Source organism: Stigmatopora argus, chromosome 15, assembly GCF_051989625.1.
Source record: "Stigmatopora argus isolate UIUO_Sarg chromosome 15, RoL_Sarg_1.0, whole genome shotgun sequence".
NCBI lineage: Eukaryota > Metazoa > Chordata > Actinopteri > Syngnathiformes > Syngnathidae > Stigmatopora > Stigmatopora argus.
Genome location: NC_135401.1, coordinates 12,541,423 through 12,562,165, shown reverse-complemented (window position 1 = coordinate 12,562,165; position 20,743 = coordinate 12,541,423). Strand labels below are relative to the sequence as shown.

At 37.7% G+C, this 20,743-nt stretch overlaps 3 protein-coding genes across 3 annotated transcripts in view; all 3 read right to left on the bottom strand.

Annotated features, from left to right (window-relative positions):
- sntg2 (syntrophin, gamma 2) overlaps nucleotides 1-20,743 on the bottom strand; it is a 101,969-nt gene that overhangs the window by 18,976 nt on the left and 62,250 nt on the right. The gene's annotated exons all lie outside the window — the stretch shown is intronic.
- Nucleotides 8,151-16,540, bottom strand: gnmt (glycine N-methyltransferase). Its single transcript, XM_077621197.1, has 6 exons — nucleotides 16,240-16,540; nucleotides 11,562-11,689; nucleotides 10,286-10,402; nucleotides 9,966-10,108; nucleotides 8,626-8,747; nucleotides 8,151-8,479 (listed from the first exon to the last, which is right to left on the bottom strand). Exons 1-6 carry the CDS (start codon nucleotides 16,446-16,448, stop codon nucleotides 8,308-8,310), a joined length of 891 nt encoding a protein of 296 aa, XP_077477323.1. The 5' UTR covers nucleotides 16,449-16,540; the 3' UTR covers nucleotides 8,151-8,307.
- On the bottom strand, nucleotides 17,808-20,626 carry LOC144090356 (thrombomodulin-like). The gene has a single exon (XM_077621800.1). The coding sequence runs from the start codon at nucleotides 20,444-20,446 to the stop codon at nucleotides 19,334-19,336; it is 1,113 nt and encodes a 370-aa protein (XP_077477926.1). The 5' UTR covers nucleotides 20,447-20,626; the 3' UTR covers nucleotides 17,808-19,333.

The window sequence follows — 20,743 nt, the reverse complement described above, 5'->3', positions numbered from 1 at the left end:
TTGACCACTCTGGCTTTTTTTTCTTTCATTAATAGAGGGGCACTGACATTTTTGTGCACGTGTATAATTGTGTATGTTTTCTATCGTTTTGACCTGCAAAAGACATTAGTGTGTTCTCATTTTTATTGAGACAACAATCATAAGCTTTGGCAATGAATAAACACAAATAAGAGTGCCTTAGAGTTTTTAAAGTTCATGCACAATATTTTGTGTATTTATTTAACTTTTCCTCAAAGACACATTTGTTAAATTTTGTGACTTTTTGTCAAGTGTGGGTAAAGTATAAATATTTTTTATATTTCAAAATGCATGTTGTGGATAACAACAATACACAAAAAAAAAAAAACTTGTTACGACTTACTTGCTAGAGGCAGTATTTTGTATCCATTTCTTAAGAATGTTTTAGTTGTGTTATTTAAACAGTAAGGGCACTTAGGGAAATTCTTTCATAAACAATGGTGTTTTCAGTCCTGGTTTTCAAGGAACAACTGTTTGAGCATGCCTCAGATCTTCTGGTAATTTGTTAGAATTTTGATCCAGTTTCTTTGTTGTTGTGAGGACTCAGCCAATATTCTGAATTGACTGCAGCATCCTAAATTCCTTTGTTTTTTTTTTATTAATGGCTGCTGTGAGGGTTGGCAGACCCCAGTCAAACTAGATTGGACATCTGTTACCGTCAATGGAAGTGAAATGTGAGCCTTTACAAATGAAATAGACTTGATCTTCTATAACTTCCAATTGCAATTGAGTTAAAACATGCAAATTCAGCATTCCAATCATCTAATCAGCTAAAAAAATGAATGCAGTGACTGTTTCTCCATGTTATTTTAATACAATCAGTATGAACTAATTCACTGCCACTTTCAACGATAGACATTGCTGACATTGCATGATCATGCTTCTCTCCCGTTGACGCCGCTACACGTCCAATCCATTTTGACTCGGTTGGAATTTCGCCGACAAAGCCCAGTCAAAATTCTTCTTAACATGTAGCACCGTCAGTGAGTTAATAAACAGATCACAGAAGGATACACACTGCCTACAAGTGCATTAGTGGCATGATTTTCTGGTTTGTTTATATTAATCTGACTCAACTCAACTGAGAAAATTCAAGTTTTTGTGTGTGTGCGTGTATATTTTAAGGAAGCTAAATAATTGATATCAGGACCAGGCTTTACTTTCCAAAACAATTCACGCTCCCAATTAGTTTGACAGGCACGGAAACGTGTTTGCCACAACAAGCGTTTCTTGCTACCTGCCTCTCATCGACTGTTCAAATAACACACTAATGACGATTTTGGCACGTGTGACGCTTACACATTGACAAGTGAAGTACCAGCCGTATCAGTGGGTTTTTTCTTTCAAGCTAGGCATTTGACAAATCTGTTTTTGAAACAAGAAAACAAAACAATTGTATCTGTACTGATAAATGTGAAAAACAAGATACAAGCTCATGTGCTCGTATCTTTTTAGTAACGTTCTGTGGTGTGTAAAATCAGTAAAAGCATCAGTAAAACAAAATGGGCTCCTTTCCATTCCTTGTGAAACTGTATAAAGCTCTCAGATATACAGTGCTGACATGGCCATGTCATATAAACATGAGATGTATATTCCTTCCTCCCATGCAAATTACAAGTCCAAGAAAGCTGAAATTCTGAAAGCTTATATCAGCCAGTTATTGTGACTATGCAAAAATACTCTTATCTTTTGGTGCAATGGGGGCTCACTGACATTGGACAGTGAAATGTTCCTTTGATCCGGTTATAGTGCTCGGCATGTGTGCCCTAATTACTGGATTATTGCTGAAACTGTGCGGGTTCTGGATGACATTAATGCAGATTGCTTGAAAGCTGCTAAGCCATTGTGAAGCACACATTTTACACTCTGTGTGTGCATGTTGAGATAAAGTCACAGCTATGGTGTGAACATGTTGACAGCTGTGATGTAAGGTGAGGATGGTAGCTCATCTATTCATGACACTTATGCCGCAGGGTGTTTGTATCCTGCCTCTCAGTCGGACTCCATTTTTTTGCTCCTCTGAACTCAAATCCCTGTCTCTTTGTCTCATGTGTCACTGCACTATTACACTATTATTAGACCTACAAACTAGAGAGATCCAGTTCAATCTGTGCATTAAAAAGGGAGAAGAAAACATTGCTCACTGCTGATTGACACTATTACAGAGATATTGAAGGGAAAGACAAAACCTTTCTGTACCTGCTCAATCTGTTGCTGTTTTTCTCCTTCTGAGACTCAGACAGAGCTCCCTCAATTCCTAGCTGCATTAAAGATCGTTTCTCCAGTAGAGAACAATAATTTTTATATAAATTTGCATCTAATGGGAGGCCAATTTCAGGTTAGTCCAATAGAGGCACATAATACGTACAATAGGGGAGAATCTGAAATTCTGTCATTTGAGTGACTAAAACAGTACTGGTATTTAACTCTTTCAGATTAAGATTCTGATTTAAATTAAAATGTGTTTATGGCTAGATTATTATTTGTGGATGTCTAATCAGGGCCGGTCAATTTTATTGCCATTGCCAATAGACTATGATCCCTCATTTCTACGTCAAGTTAATGGTGTAGAACACCTGTGTCAAAGTGGCGCCCCGGGGGCCAAATCTGGCCCGCCGCATCATTTTGTGTGGCCCGGGAAAGTAAATAATGAGTGCCGACTTTCTGTTTTAGGATCAAATTAAAATGAAGAGTATAGATGTATATTAAATTTCCTGATTTTCCCCCTTTTAAATCAATAATTGTCATTTTTAATCATTTTTTTCTGTGTTTTTTGTTCAAAAATCATTTTGTAAAATCTAAAAAATATAAAAAAAAGCTAAAATAAACATTGTTTTAGATCTATAAAAAACTGAATATTCAGGGCTTTTAATCCAGTTCTTTTAATCAATTTATTAAAAAAAATCTAAATATTATATCTGAAATGGTCCGGCCCACGTGAAATCAAGTTGACGTTAAAGCGGCCCGCGAACCAACCCGAGTCTGACACCCTTGGTGTAGAATGTAGATCGTAAGTTCCATGGTGGAGTTTGCAGAGGAGCTATTGCCTCCCCCCTCGCATCACTCAAGTGCAACAGTCTAAAATTGGGCAGTACATTTTTTTTTGTGTAGCAAATTTCGCATCGTAGAAGGCAAGAGAAGTCATGTTTTCAGGTTCAATCCAATCTTCTAGAACACATTTTAACGGGAAGTGTAACACGGGCTAAAGACATCTGATATATCTGCGACAGTCCGAACACTGAATTATTGATTTTGTTAATTATTTTAAATATTTTATTATTTTAATTCATTTGATTTCTGTGGTTAATTATCTGTGCAGTTCACATTGGCGTTCATATGCTATCACATTTGTATTATTTTATTGGCTCAAATTTTGTATTTTTGTTTTTTTTCCAAAATGATACTATATATATATGACCTTTGTATTTAAGTATATATATATATATATATATATATATATATATATATATATATATATATATATATATATATATATATATATATATATATATATATATATATATATATATATATATATATATATATATATATATATATATATATTTGTACATGTTGGTGTGGGGGTTGTTCACCCAGGGCGCAAAATTACTCAGTCCAGTGGATTTGAAGTGAGAGAGTGGAAGCATATGATACATGTTGCATTTGAATTTGTCTGAAGTTGATAGAAATTGAATTTGGCTACAGCCCACTAACCCAGGCTGTTATCTTTGCGTTGCGCTGTCACTGTTGGAATCCTGCTTGGATTAGTTTATTAAATACAAAATATACTTCAAATTAAGCTCGGTTTAATTTTCAGTTCAAATTACTTACCTAACAAAAATATAGTTTACTTCAGCAATAACTTGAATTGTTAAAATTCAAGTGTACTTAAAATTTCATGTTATGCTGATTTTCGTTTTATATTGTGAAGGCGGACATTTGAATAAATACAGTTTTTGTCAAATGTCTGCCCTTCTTTATCATTAAACAATTTGCCAATACAATCATGCTGTAAGATTATACCAAAGAAGACCACAAAGATACTAGTAAAACCATACAGTTATTATTGTTACAAACCAGGACTTTGTGTGTGAAAACCGCACGTGAATACCATAAAGGGTCTTGGCAATAAAACACCGTACCCACACAGACGTACGTACACATATTGCCAAGTAGGTGCTGAGCAAAGGAGAGCTGTCATTTGTCAACAAAGAACTTTGGCAGCTCGCTGTTACCATGGAAACTGTCTGTTGCCGAGGACTGCTTTTGCATCACAAGGTCCTCAAGAGGCTCAGAAATTCCACTTTTGTCTCATCGCTGTGCCCTAAAAAATTAACCCTTTCTTGCACAAATTATATATCTATATCTATCTCTCTCTCTTTATTTATATATATATATATATATATATATATATATATATATATATATATATATATATATATATATATATATATATATATATATATATATATATATATATATATATATATATATATATAATCTCATTTTCTGAACTGCTTTATCCTCATTAGGGTCGCAGGGGATGCTGGACCCTAGCCCAGTTGACTCCAGAACAGAGGTTGGGGACACCCTGAATTGGTGGCCAGCCTATCATAGGGCACGGACAACCATGCATTCTCACACCCATACCTAGGGACAATTTAGAGTGTCCAATCAGCCTACTATGCATGTTTCTGGAATGTGGGAGGAAACCAGAGTACCCGGAGGAAACCCACGCAGGCCCGGGAAGAACAAACTCCGCACAGGTGGACGTGACCTGGATTTGAACCCAGGACCCAAGAGCTTTGAGGCCGACACGCAAACCACTCGCACCACCGGGCCACCTTTTATTGTCCTATTTTTACAATATACTTTCCGCAATATTAGTTTAATATAATTGATTATTTGGCAAAAAAATCTTTAAACAATGTATTTACATCGCAATATATATTGCTTTATATTGCAAACACCCCAAAATATCGCGATATCAGTGTTTTCCAGTATCGTTCAGCGCCAGTTTAAATAGTAACCCATGAAAAAAACAATGAAAATTAAAAAAAAAAGGCTAAATATAAATAACATTTACAGTGCATTTTACACATTTGTTGTTGTTATCATGTTTTGAATAATTATATTTTTTATTTGTATACATTATTTATTTACAGTGATCTAACACATTATAATCATGTGCCATTTTTAGAATTAATTTGTTGAATTGCACGTCCAAATCAGATATTGCAGTTCCCAGCTCCACACGCTGTTGTACAAGAGCAAAGAAGGAAGTATTATAACCGAACTTCAAGGTAACTAATCAAAACAGTTCCTTCCAAAACCTTTACATATTCTCAAAAGTAGCCCAAATCAACCCATCAAATTCATTTGTCTCCCATGCAGTCTTTGCCTGATCTGGCAACACTGTAGTTGAGGAAATTAGCCTCAGAAAATAATACATTTTGTGCTATACTGCTCTCCAGTGTCAAAACTGTATTCTGCATTGTTTATTTTTCTATCTCAATGGATACTCACCATATTTTACAATAAATACTATATCAGAGTTCTCATCTCTGCATTGCATTTCTCACGCATTTCATCTTATTCCACGCCCTCAAGACACATCATTAATTCATAATCCATAATTAAAAAAATGTCACAATATAAAATCATTTAATTCACAACAGAATGTGATCTGTCAGTAAAACATTGTCTGCTTCTGCCTTATAAATATCACGCATATAATGCATGATATTTAAAGGCGGAGTGTAACCACAGCCATCATTCTTCGGTCGTTTGTGTGTAATTTGTGGAATTTAGGAATTTTCCTCTGTCTACGGAGATCTCAGTTCAATGCCGAAAAAGTTAAAAAACAAAATGTAACCTTCCGGTAGTTGGTTAATTTGTCAGCGCCTCTAAATTGAGTAAACTATTGACAGCGTTAGGTTAACGTTGACAACCCTACACTATTGTTATTTCAGACTATGCGGTAAATGGGGTTTGGAATCACTAGTAAAACCCATATAAGTCGCACTTGAGTAGTAGTCGTAGGCCCAAGCCAAACTATTAAAAAGCCCGGCTTAAAGTCCAGAAAAATACAGTAATTGTTTGTGCTACTATGTGACATTTTATTGTTCATTTGAAAACTCTTTTCCTGCTTTGGTGTCTAACTTGTTCTAAGTAGCTTTCTCAAGGCAAATAACAACCACACACAAAATTAAACTGTTATTTATTGTATATTCAGCAATTTAAGACTTTTGTGAATTATTCTCTAAAAATGTTGAAACCAATTGCATTTCAGCGCAGTGATAGGTATTAGAGAAACGTGTGTACTATACCACATATTTATTACATTGCTAGGCATGGGCTAACACAAGCAAAATAATTTATTTTCTAACCACTACGGAATATGAAAATCAAATGAGGAAAAAAATGTAAAATCTTTGGTTTAAGATGATCGAGTGTTCAAACTTCCCAAAATGCAACAGTTTTGCTGCCACTGACGATGACAAACGACCAAGCATGTGGTGGCTAACCATCATCTGCTTTGAATTAAAATTAATTTATCACGGGCCGATGCCCAATTCGATTTAACTGGGAAGTTGGAAGCAAATGACCGTTTGTTTATTCTCTGCTATCTCTCCCACTCAGAATGTATTGGACATCTATTTCTGTCAATAGCAGCCGATGAGTTAATAAATGGAAATATTGCGAGGTACCCCAGTGTAACTGCTTATAGGTTAGAATGACAATATGTCAGGTCGGTTCAAGGATTAGTGGCTTCTGTTTTGTCTCATCAAGAACTGCATACTCATTCATTTTCCAAATCGCTTATCCTCAAGAAGAGTCGTGGGATGCTGGAGATCTCCACGAAATGTGGGCACCACAAGGAGAGGTACGACCATTTATGCTCACACTCCGTGACCGGACGTTTAGTCGAAAGACGTTTGGTCCCCGGACGTTTGGTCCCCGGACGTTTGGTCCCCGGACGTTTGGTCCCCGGACGTTTGGTCCCCGGACGTTTGGTCAACCGGACGTTTGGTCAACCGGACGTTTGGTCAACCGGACGTTTGGTAGAACGGACGTTTGGTCGCCGGGTTCGCATGTAATTGATAGATTTTAACATTGGGTGAATATGGATTTAATGACTATTATTTAACATTGAGTGAATAGGGTTAGGGTTAAACAAATGCAAGTCTCGTGACTCAAACCTCGGGACTCGCGAACCCAGCGGCCAAACGTCCGTTCTACCAAACGTCCGGTCGACCATCCGTCCGGGGACCAAACGTCTTTCGACGAAACGTCCGAGTACCCTCACACTCATACCTAGTGGCAAATTAGATTGTTCAACCAGCCTACCATACATTTTTTTGGAATGTGGGAGGAAACTGGAGGACACAGACAAAACCCACGCCAGCCCGGGGAGAACATGCAAACTCCACCCAGTGAGGACGCTCACCAGAACTCTGAGGCCTGACATGCTAAACACTCGACCCACAGGCCCCCAAGATTATACTTCTAAATAATAAAAAAACTCCTCTGGTTTTGTTCTCCTTGACAAAAAGGGCCATTATTCAAACTAAGAATATTTATATTTTTAGAAATCAACCATAACACATTCATAAAAGATTAACATGATCCATCAAGTTAAAGTCATTATCAATTAGAATTTATTTTACTATACTTTGAGTGACCAGCGGCCTGGCAAAGGAGTGGTTAGCGCGTTGGCCTCAAAGTTCTGAAGTCGTGGGTTGGATCCCAGGTCGGTCCTCACTGTGTGGAGTTTGCATGTTCTCCCTGAGCTTGCAAGGGTTTTCTCCCACATCCGAAAAACATGCATAGTATGCTGGATGAACACTCTAAATTGCCCCTAGGTATGAGTGTGAGTGTGCATGTTTGTCCTTTTCCTTGTGCCCTGCGATTGGCTGGCCACCAATTCAGAGTGTCCCCTACCTGGTGCCCGAAGTCATTTGGGATAGCCTCCAACACTCCCCACGACCCATGTGAGGATAAGCAGTACAGAAAATGAATGAATGAATTTGGGTGAGCAATGGCTACTCAGCAACTAGCAGCAATAGCCATCCAAGTTGACATTGATGGCGAAAGACGGATGAATGAACATTCATTCGCTGCTACCATCCCACTGATGAAAAGAGCCATAGATTGGATGGCTATCATTGTCAACGGCAGTAAAAAGCGAATTTTTTTTTCAGATCACTTTGAAACGAAATATGAGAATTTGTAAAAATCAATGTAGTTCAACTGCTAACATTAACATTTGTACATATGCACGTGACCCTATGCAGTTTTCTTGCAAACGTGGATGAAGTAACACGGTGCTTGAGCTTGACCAGGAACGTATGGCATAAAATCTCCATAGACATTGTGCTCCACTTTTCCGTGGAAGGCTTCTTTCAGTATCGCTTTGAAGTTCTCCAGGCAATGAGGGTAGTAGGAGAGACGGAATTTACTGGGAACACATCGAGCACACACTTTAAAATTTGATCATTGCTCAACTAAGGTGTCGAAAAACAAGCAATGTCAAAATGTAATTCTTATGTCATTTGGTGTTGTTAGAGGACATTTTTATTTAACAGTATCGTGACAACAACTTACCTGACTTCAGGCAAGCTCTGAGAAGTAGGCTGAGGAACTTGGATAGTGTAGTCCAGAGTGATCATGTGTGGCTTATTATTCACCCACAGCACAGAAGTGGAAATGTCCTGAGTTAGATCGCTCTGAAACAGAAAAAGGTAAAACAAAGCCATGGTGCATCAAGTATAAGTTAACTCAGTCTTGAAGTTCAAGACTTCCCCAATCATTGTCTACTCAGGAGTTAATGAAAAAAAAAAGGAATCATCTCCCACTGTTGGGGCCATTCAGTTCACGCACTTTTAGACGTTTGATCTGCTGTTTCAGTGTTGCTTGACACCATTTTAGACCTCTGAGGATCTTTTCTCTGATTTAGTGCACTAATAGTTGCAGTGGTTTTGCCAAGAAGGCACATTACCACATTGAAGTTCTGTTGTAGTATCATGTAGCATCCTATATAAATCTCCTGAAGATATTTGCGTTTGTATCAAGAATAAGCTGTTAAAAAAATTAAATATGTGAGGAATAAAACGTAATTATGTCACTAAGATTAGGCTGATGCAGGCTATTTTGAATATTTGACATGATTGATTAACTCATCAACCATCCATCCCAAAATGCAAACATGATGCCAATATTAACGCTTATGCTATCTTAAAAGATTTTAGCAGAAATTAAAGGTAGAAACATACTTGGCAAAATCTGGAGCCTAATTTTAACTCATCCAAGACGGCTATTGCTTTTTGAACACGTTAGACAGCGATGAAAATAAATCTGTTTCTGATCGATAGAGCTTGATGAGACTAAGCTTACTGCAGTATTCAGCCGTAGAATCAATTAAATAATTTTGAAAGAAAATTTGTTCCTTTGCTAAAAGACTTTCCAATTCAAATAGATTGGTGGGCTAGCGCTGTCATTGGCAGTCAATGAGGTAAACGGCAAAACTACCTCCGGGCAAGATGCACCCTCCCTCCAATTAGTTTATCCATTGTTTCCGCCCAATAGTTTTGAATTGGGAGGATGGCATCAAGTGAACGTCTAGCGCTATGAATGGCAGCCGATTAGTTTAGCCATGATAGCAATGCTTTTACAGATTTACACTCATATATATTCCTTTCAAAAAAGGCGGTATCAGGACAGTATAGGCATTAACCGATACCAGACAGCCAGCTGTCGGAATGGGTACCTGGAGCCCGAAAATGGTAAGGATGTAACAGTAATATGGTGCTAAACCATTGAATGCGCAAGTCTGAAATTTTCACTGTAATTCTTTTAAAAATGGGCCAAGTCAGTAGCTACATTATTTGGTTAGAGTTCTCACTATTTATTGTTACAAAAACAACCCATTCCATGCCCCTTCATACCTTGTAGTAAACATTTTTGCCTTGTGGCGCTCGCCCAGTCTCCAGGATATAGTCATAATTGCGGTGGTCAATGATGAGGATCCCACCTGGTTTGACCATGCTCGCGATGTTCCGAAGAGCCAATTTTTGGTCACTCTGGTCCCCTTACGAACAATACAATGGTGTATTTTATTGAGAAGTGACATGATAGACAATACTATATTCCATTATGATCGCAATGATGGACGGTCATTTTTATTGTTTCTGCACTTACAATGACAAATTTACACAGACAATTACAATGAAAGTAACTTTATGACTAATTATCCCATATACGGTACCTTTAAAATCTGGTAAGTGGGCGAAGGAGTTGCCAAGGCAAATAACTGCGTCAAAGCCGCTTGATCCTGGTTTCTGGACGTCTTCTGGGAGCGTCAGCCAGTTGGCTTCTTCAATTACTGCCAAGCCAACATTGCCCCAAAAACGCATATTATTGGGGAAAGAAATACTAGACGTGAATGAAATGCACATTATAACACATGAAAATGTATTTAAAGACACAAACACTTGAATAACTAAATATACAGCGGCTCATCTATTCTGCATGTATTGGTGCATCACACATCTTTTAGGGAATGTTGACCAAAACAGTCACATCATTTTACCATGCTTATCATATACACCATGTATAAAATTTAAATGGTCTCACCATTTGTTTTAAAATGTACTAAATGTATAACATTCACAAGTGATTGCTTTGAAAATGAATTTTCTCACTCTTTTTATAACACTAATAACATACGTATGTGAATTCTGGACATTTGAGTTCCATATAATGTTGAACTGATCATTAATTGGCTTCTAATTACAACATGGTATTGGCCGATGCGTCTCTGTGCCGATACTACGTTTAAAAAAAATGCATTTATTCATTTTCCGCACCCCTTGTCCTCACATGAGTCACGGGGGGTGCGGTTTATCCCAGACAACTACGGGCACCAGGCGTGGGAGAACCTGAATCAGGGGCCAGCCAATCACAGAGCAGAAGGAGACAGAAAACAACGCTCACACACACACTTGGGCGCAATTCATAATGTTCAACCATCCTAACGTGTTTTTGGAATGTAGGGGGAAACCAGAGTACTCGGAGAAAACCCACGCAAGCATGCAAACTCCACCCAGAAAGTTCCAAACCCACCTACGATCGAACCCTCGATCTAGAACCGTGAGGCCAACACACTAACCATCCCTCCACCGGTCTGTCTATTGGTATACATATTTTTTCTTAATTCTTAATTGCTGCATATTAACTTGAATGCATAAAAAATTCTATAATTGACTGGTCAGACACTGGTTTTAATAATTGGCTGGACCTTGACATGAAGAGATTACAGCATGAAGACCGAAGTCATTTACCCAAAAGAATAAAAAAATGTTTAAATCAAATCAAAAGCCTTTATTGTCATCATACACAGCTGCGTATAACGAAATTGGTGGTGCTACTCTAAGCTTTTCAAAGTGTGTTTTCCCAGTAAAAAAAAATGGTGAGCAATACAAATAAGATTCCAAAACTTGGGACTTAACTTTTGTTTCCATATGTAAACAAAAATATCATACCCCATTGGTCGAATGCTGTTTCTTTTCTTCTCTCCCATCTTGACTTCAGTGCATACTTGAGCATTTTGTCGCTAGCATCCACACTCATCACCTTGAAGCCCTCCTCCACCAACATAATTGAGTCCACTCTACATAATAACAAAAAAGATAAACAATCACTGCAATATTACAGTTAAAGATCAAGTACTAATCAGCTACATATGTGTTATATTCTGATTAATGTGTTAGTTTAAATATATTATAGTGAGTTGGTTTAGTTTACTGAAATGTTTGTTTAATCCAACTGTGTGTGAGAACAACTGAGCAATTTTGAAAGAGTTTGCAGGTTTGACAAGTTTATACCTGTCCGCTTACCTGTGAGTAAATCGATGTTATTACAAAGTTGAAGTCACATTGTTCGTGTGTGCACATGCATTTGGTTGAGAACAAATTGACAAAAACATTATTTTGTGATTATTTATTTTGTTTTACATAGTGCCCGATTCCCAACTTCAGTGTACATGGGATTTGTATAATTTATTTTACTTAATAATACACAAAACTATAATTGCATTTTAATTTAGTATGCTACTAAAATAATAAAGTACTCTATTGTAAAGGTGATTTAGGAAAAAGTGTTTGCACTCGTCTTCTTATATGAAAATAGCTCAATTTGATAACAAATAAAGCCTTGACAGTTTTTGTCTTTGCAAAAATAATTTGTATTTTTTAATTAATTCAACAATGTTGATTTTTATCTGTATTTTTCATGGTTTTACCCATGAGCTTGTTCCTTCAATCTAGGGCATTTTAAAATTGCATGAACATGACCTCAAAGGCTCCTTTTGCAATCCATCTTGAACAAAACAAGCCAGATTGGGTAATATGCAATGGACAACGACCTGAAAAAGTAGTTCACCAACTGCAATGATTAACAGCAACTAAGTATGACAAAGGGAATGTTTTGTGGAAAACATTTCATCTGACAAACAGATTATATAATCCAAGTCATGTCAATGCAGTTTCACTGGAAACAATATTGATCTGGGGAAATTTATCCATTTTTCACATGACGACACCTGTCCTCATCCCATCCGGACTCCGAACTGGTCAGCAGCTAATCACAGACACACATTATGGAAAAACTTCAAACTTTCTAGGAACCTGATAGACATGGTTATCAGATGTAGGAAGACTGCCTGGAAAAAGGCCATGCAAAAATTGAGAGAACATGACAACTTCACATAGGATGGTCAATGCTTAGCTATTAGAATTTCAACAGTTAATAGAATAATCAATAACAAATTAGTTGTCAAATTAATAAAATGCAGTTAGCAATTAATTAATTGTTTTTGAGAGTTTGGTATGTGTACCCAGTTAGTGGTTAGCGCATTGGCCACACAGTTCTGAGAGCGAGGGTTCGATCCCAAGTTGGTTTCAATCATCCTTTGTGGAGTTTTCATATTCTTTATTTTCTGTTCTTTCTTTTCTCCAGATACTTCGGTGTCTTCCCAGTTCGCAAAAACATGCATGGTACGCTAGTTGAACACTATAAATTGCCCCCAGGTATGCGTGTGAGCGTGAATGGTTGTTTGTCTCCTTGTGCTGATGATTGGGTGGCCACCAAATCAAGGGTGTGTCCCCTGGCTGGTGCCCATAGTTGGCTGGGATAGACTACAGCACCCCCTGTTACCCTGAAGATGAATGAATACATACAATATATTTAACACTTATGAAAAACAAAAATACTGCAATTGTACTGTTTTCTACACCGATTTCAACATGTAGCAGTTTTTGAGCCCTGAGCTATTGGAGAGGGGCAGTTAAAGTTGTTAAAAAATACAACTAAGTAAGACAGACTGTAGGCTGATTTTAGATTCTTGTGCAGGGTATATTAAATATTTTTCTGATTCTCAGCAGGCCAATAAAAATTGGCCAACGTGCCATGCCATAGTTCGCACACCCTGATTAAAAAGGATCGAAATTAAAAAAAGGTTCATCTTTTTGTGTAGGTGAGTGGTCAGTTATTTGTCACAGAAAACGTATGGACTTTTTTAAGGGTGTTAAAAATAGAGCGGCCAGTTGTATCACCATTCCACATGCTTACATCACAGCACATGGCTATGCTACAGACGTCATGACATTCTGCGTGAATGAAGATCTAACTGAGCTCAATTTAAATCTCGAATAAACTACCACACTGAGATAAAAGCTATCTTACACAAACTTCCAGTTTTTCCAGTATGCTAAAAGCAAAAGATGTGCAGTGTTGACTTTTTCTCTTCATTACTAGACAAAAGTAAGACAATTATGACTGTATGAGTTATAAAATACTAATATAAATTCCCAATATGAAGCTATTGTACACTCATACAATGTTTATGGCAGCCACAGCAGCCCCATTTAAGGCGACCATGGATAAATAAAATGGGTGGTGTAGTGTTGCACCGATACGGTACTAAAATGGCATCATCGGTTTTGGTTAATATAAAGAAATAACAAAAATAATAATAAGTTGGGTAGCATGTAATTTTCAAGATCTAGTTTTCGCCCTACTCAAACTGATGATTAACATCCATGTGGCATCGAACTATCCTTCTACTGTGAATTTAAATTGGTTTATCACTAGTAGATGTCCAATTCATTTGAAGTGTGACTCTGACAGTGAATGGATGTTTAGTCATTTGCGGTCAACCTCCTACTTGAAAGTCCTTGGACGTCTGGCATTGTCAATGGCAAGCAATGAATGAACAGCCGATCTTTTTACATTTAAGGAAAAAAGAGAAATTAGATAGTTATGAGTTAATGTTTAATGTCAGTGCATTGTGCATTGAAGGGAATGTCGGTCCTACCAACGTGGCAACCTTAAGGCCATTTTGGGAGAGGCAATGAATGATCTTTTCAGCTTCTGCTAGGAATTGAAATCAGTTCATCAGTAGCAGACGTCTAATCCATTTTATAAGGAGGATGGTACATCTTTATTCACAGCCAGACTTTCGACTTCAAATGGATTGGAGGTCTGGGTTTGAGTTGGAGTTGGATTTATTGTATAAGGGACAGTACATATTAATGAACATGTTTATATTCAAATTAATGAGAAAATATATGTAGGATTTATATGTAAGATTGTAGCCGAGGGCTAATTTCCATCTTTAGTCCCTTGTGTAGTTTGAACATAAACAATGACACATACTATGTGTGTGTCTAGTATGTCTAGCGCATTTATTAGCAGCCAAATAAGTTAAGCAATGTCTGACCAACCCGTGATGGCGTTAGAACAATTACTGTACTGTAAAGTGAGTACGCAGTCATTTAGTATTAATTTAAAGAAACATAAAATAAAATAAAGTTTCAAAGCATTCAAGACTTGATTATTTGTCATGAATGTCCACCAAGGATTTTACCTGGCATCTGTGGTTGACCATTGGTTGTTTTGTTGTTGACCATGCACTAAACCATGTTACGCTGTTGTGCTTTCAGGACTCACCACAACTGCACCCCCATTACAGATATACTACTATCTTACACTGAACGAATAAGCTTAGCTAGACTTGAGAAAAAAAGAAGGTTCAAATCCCAAAATGCATTCAATTCCATTGTCGTAGACTTATTTGCATCAAGAATACATGGCATAACTGCACTATGGACATGTCTAATGTGAGAATGGCCTTGGGTCACAGATAAACTATCACAAGGTAAACATACCCATGAACCAGTCAAAACTACTAACTGCACCTGTCAAAGGCGCACAACATGGCATTCTTACAGAGTTGGCAATGGAAAAGTGATTATGTGCCACTTTGTTCAAGCCACCAATTGCCATGGGGAGACAGAAAAGAAAACAGACAGGTTGTTCAACTCAGCATTTTCATTATTCTCCAATGGCATGCGGATTTTTCTTCACTTGTCAATGACTTCAATGGCCCCAAAACAGAGGGAAGAAAATCATGGCAGACAAAATCGTATATGTTTAATCCATGTAGTCTCTTTACCACAGAAATGTATTTGAAAAAAATATACAATATACATACTACTAAAAAGCACTGATATTTCGTTCGCTCGCTGCCATCCTACAATGTAAAAATGAATTGAACGTCTGTCGCTGTCAATAGCAATTTTGAGAGCAATTCTGATTTTGCTGTCACATGCGCATTTATTACCTAGACAGTACTGTAATTTCAATCTATTGTTTTTGATCGATCAATCACTGCCAACCTTCCTAGTCAAAATTGAATCTATGTCTATCACCACTGGCAGCCAAAGAGTTACGAATTAGATTCAAAACTCACTTATTGAAAAAAAAATCATTGATCACTGCACTCTTCCCAGTCAAAATGGATTGGACGTCTATGGCTGTCAATGGCAGCCGTTTAAATTAATTCATCAATATTTTAAAGCCGACTGAACAGTAGTAGTAATAATAATAATAATAATAATATCAGTCTATAAATCATAATTATACCATGTTCCTTTGTGGTCAATGCAAAAAGGCTAATATTTAAAGAAACTAGTTCATGTATCACATGTACACAGTAGTCTGAATTCAGTATATTTTGGGAGCAGTCATTTTCTTTAGGCTACATTCATAATAAAAAAATGACATAAACCAAAAAGAAGGTAAATTAGTTTGCTGATGACAGAGGGAGTCAGCTTTGCAATTGATTGGCGTGTTGTGTTAGCATCTGTTCGATTCATTTACCCTGTTCCACATGCTACATCCAGCACTGTTCGGACACCCTGTTTCCTCAGCAGTGACACCACCCAGGTCTTGTACTCCTGCGTCCTACTCTGCGTGTTTCCAATGTAAAGCTGCCACACTTTCGCTGCTTTCCCATCCGCATACTGATCAGGAAGACCCTCAGCGGCCACGCCGAGGGAGCGGGTCCGGAACACGCTGTCTACCGACATGCTGAGAGTTGTCGCGCACCGTTAGAGATTTAAGTTAAGCACAGACCAAGCGAGCTGTCAACGTGGACTCGAAATGCATATTGCACTTGTTATTATTTATATGAGGAGTACAAGAGTGAACAAACTTTAATCCAATGACACTCTTGTTTGAGTAAACACCTACTTTGTGATTGGCCGAGGGCTATTGCGTCACATCCGTATTTACTGTCAGTACGTAATCCTAAATACGTACGTATATATTTGAACAGTCATCGCAATTTGCAGGCAAACATTATCGATTGAATTGATCCTTTACGTAGGGCACATTATTTTTTTATGGAAATTAGGTATATATTTGTGTAGCCTCTACACCTATTGACTTGACCCTGTTTTTGGCCTGTGATATTTATTACAGCTCAATAAATATCGTGTAAATAATTCTAGGTGATATATGGTTATTGTAAACCAACGTCGTTACTAGTCCACTGTTTTGCGTCTGATATATAGACGGGGACAACATGAAAGCTCCACTATATATATATATATATATATATATATATATATATATATATATATATATATATATATATATATATATATATATATATATATATATATATATATATATATATATATATTATATATATATATATATATATATATATATATATATATATATATAGTGGAGCTTTCATGTTGTCCCCGCGCCTGTGTGGGTTTTCTCCGGGTACTCCGGTTTCCCCCCACATTCCAAAGACATGCATGATAGGCTGATTGGGCACTCTAAATTGCTAATGATTTAGTAATGATAAAATGTAATGATTAATATCTATGAATGGGCGGCCCGGCGGATGAGTGGTCCGCGCGTCGGCCTCACAGCTATAAAAATTAAAATAAAAAAAATTGGGATTTTATTTTGTGCGCTCCATATGATTTGCTGTGCGCAGAGAAGACGAGAGTAGTGTGCAATTACGCACGCGCGCAGCTTAGAGGGAACATTGGGTATGAGTATGAGTGTGTATGGTTGCCCGTTTTCTTGTATCCCATTATTGACTGGCCACCAATTCAGGGTGTCCCCGGCGTCCCCGGCATGATGCCCATAGTTAGCTGGGATAGGCTCCTATTAATTTTTAGACACATAATTATTTAAGTTGGTCCAGGAGCAAACAAGAGACATTATTAACATGGAACAGTGTTCGCCTTTCCCACTATCATGATGTTTTTTTTTTAATCTTTCACTGATTTCTGTTCCCTGATCTATGGACTTAAAATGTCAATTTTAGTGGTAGTAAAGTTGTTCATTTATTACAAGTGGGGGTTAGTGTTTACATATAGCCTTATCTGTTATTGCTAACTGGATAAAAGCAGTTCTGGGTGATGTTCAAAGTTTCCTCTCCATTTTATTATGGGGAACACACACATTGACTACCAGGTCATCTACATACATTAATCAATTTACTTTGCTTTTGACTGCCTTGCATAATAAATAATGTTACTTCAACTTTATAAAACAACAAGACCTTTTTGAAATAAACAATATTGATAAAGAAAGCAAATATAGTTGAAGAATAAGCAAGGCATGCTCAAAACACTGTGATTGGTTGTAGTGATGTATTCATAATACAAGCAATAGTCACATAAATCTTTCTCAAGTATACAGAATAATGCAGGTTGAACAAATTTCCCATTTTGTGAAAACTATTAAAAACAACAGTAGATGGTGCTCTATGACAGACAGACAGTTTTTTCTATGGGAGCCAAGGTATGCCTCATAAATATTGTGTTTTCTATGGACTGTATATAAAACTTGCATGTTCAGAAAACGTTTAATATCCTAAAAATAATCAGTTTTTTTACATTAAATAATAATAATTTAATTATTACCTTTTGAGAGGTAATAACCGGCAATGGTTCAAATACTCATGAGTAAAATTACCAATTGATAACATTTGAAGAAAATTACCCATAAACCAATTTTCCTTCTCTTTGTGTCCCTTTTCGTCCAGTTCTGAATCTAAATGAGTTGATGACTAGTTTGGTACTTGTTGACATCCAACCCATTTGAAGTGGATTGGACAGTGAATAGCTCGCCCGATTTCAAATCAATTGGACATCTAGTGCCATCAATGGGAGCCAATGACTAAAGTATGGATGCTTCTAAAGTTGTCTCAACTGCGTACACAACTGTGTCTCGGTTTGGAGCCCTATCCAAACCATTTTCAGTATCAAATTTCAGCCACAAAACAACTACAGCAAAAAGTCTGCTGCAAAAAAAAATTCTGCCAGAAAAAAAACGGAATCGTGGAATATGAGGCCTGATGACCAAGTGGTTACTGCCTCGCCCTCACAGTTCTGGGGTCAGGCGTTCGATCCCAGGTCGGTCCTTACTGTGTGGAGTTTGCATATTCTTTGCGGGCTTGTTTGGGTTTTCTAAGGGGACTCCGGTTTCCTCCTACATCCCAAAAACATTCAGGGTAGGTTTGTTGAACACTTTAAATTGCACCCTATGCATGAGTGCGAGTGTGTATGGTTGTCTGTCTCCTTGTTCCCTTTGATTGGCTGCCTATCAATTCAGGGTGTCCCCTGCATGATGCCCCTTGTTTGCTGGGATAGGATCCAGCACCTCCCGCGACCCTTGCGAGGATAAGCAAGAATGAAAGAAGGAATCCACTGGAAAAAAAATTATACTGAATTTCCTCTATTAATAATTTTGTTGCTGAGGTTTTTCTGACTGATTTTATTTTCCAGCTTCTATTTTGATGCATTAAAAAATGCTACAACCTGAAGCAAAAATTCAGTTCCAGAAAAATTAAGTAAAAAAAAAGTAGTCAAATTATTTTGTTCCCCATAATTTTTCTGTGTGAATGTGTATAAGTCAGTTTCTTAAAGAAGTATGTTATTCGCCACTAGGTGATTTCCACTGTAGCACTTGACATTTGGTTGGAATTTTGCACTCTGTGTTTTTGCTGTTTAATCACATAAAAACGTCCAACACAAACTAACCCAATGACAACCAAAGCAGCTAAAATCCACAGCCAAATAAACGTGCCTGCAGATGAAGCAGAGCCTTTCATAGTTCCATTTTCAGGCTTAGCATAACTTCTTACAACGGGAGTGGTCATGACAAGATCATCAACCACTTTGACACACATCCCCTTCTGTCTTAGTACATAACCATCTTTACAAGAACAGGCAAAACTTCCAAATGTGTTTTTACACTCCTGGTCACATTCATTATTCGAGCACTCATTGATGTCTTCGCAGAATTTGTCATTGATGATGTAACCTTCAGGGCAGAAGCAAGCACTGTCAGTATTTTTCTCACAAATGGCGGGACATCTCTCCTGCGTGCAGTGGATTTCACACCTCTTAGGATCCGTTAGGTCCGGTGCGAACCCTCGAAAACAAGAACATTTGAAGCCATCTTTCACAGGAGTACATTGGTGCTCACACGGAGCACCTGAGCAGCCCTTTGAACTCCGAAAAAATGTTTCTTCAGATAACCCTTCTGCATGGCATGCATCTACGCGGGAGGTCCTACACAGGAATCCGTCGATTTTATCAGAGCATGACCACTCTATTAGCTTTTGCTCATTTGAAAGTGAGACACAGCTAGGAGGACACGTTCTAACATTATTTTTCCAGGCGATATCAAAGGGAACAAATTTACCGTGCCCTTCACCAGAGGTCCATTCATAGCCCCGCATGTGAAGCGACAGGTTGCTGCAGGCATTAGTTGGCAGTTGAAGTCCAAGCCAGAAGTTTCCAGTTATTTCTTGTCTCACAATATCAAACAATCTCTTATCTTCTGCTGAGTGAAGAGTTAATAATGTCCCTTTCCTGGCTTGACATTGTTCTTTGGCAGTTGTAAAATCCACGTTGTCTCGGTTGACAAACAAGCAGTTGCTACCAATGCAGAAAGGGCTGCAGGCGCCAGCATGTCCAACAGAAATACATATATTGAGAGAGGATATAAAAATAGACCATGTCAAAAGAACCCGGAGATTCAAGCGCGCCATGTTGCCGTGCTGTAGTTCATCTTCAAATGTTGGCTGGTTCGCGGAAAAACTCGGAGCCCTGCAGGCGACTGCGGAAGGAAACTTAAGGCAGGAAGGAAACCTGATAAAGACTTAACTGCTGTGTTTTTCCAATGTGAAGGGCTGATGACACACATGTTCAGAAAAGAAAACATTCATTTTTTTGTCTAAAGAGTTGTAAATGTGAGGGCGAGGTTCTTTGTCTATGATTTCATGTGACCTGTGATTGTCTAGCTACCAGTTCAGGATATAACCCCGATTTGGAATAGGTTTTTTTCT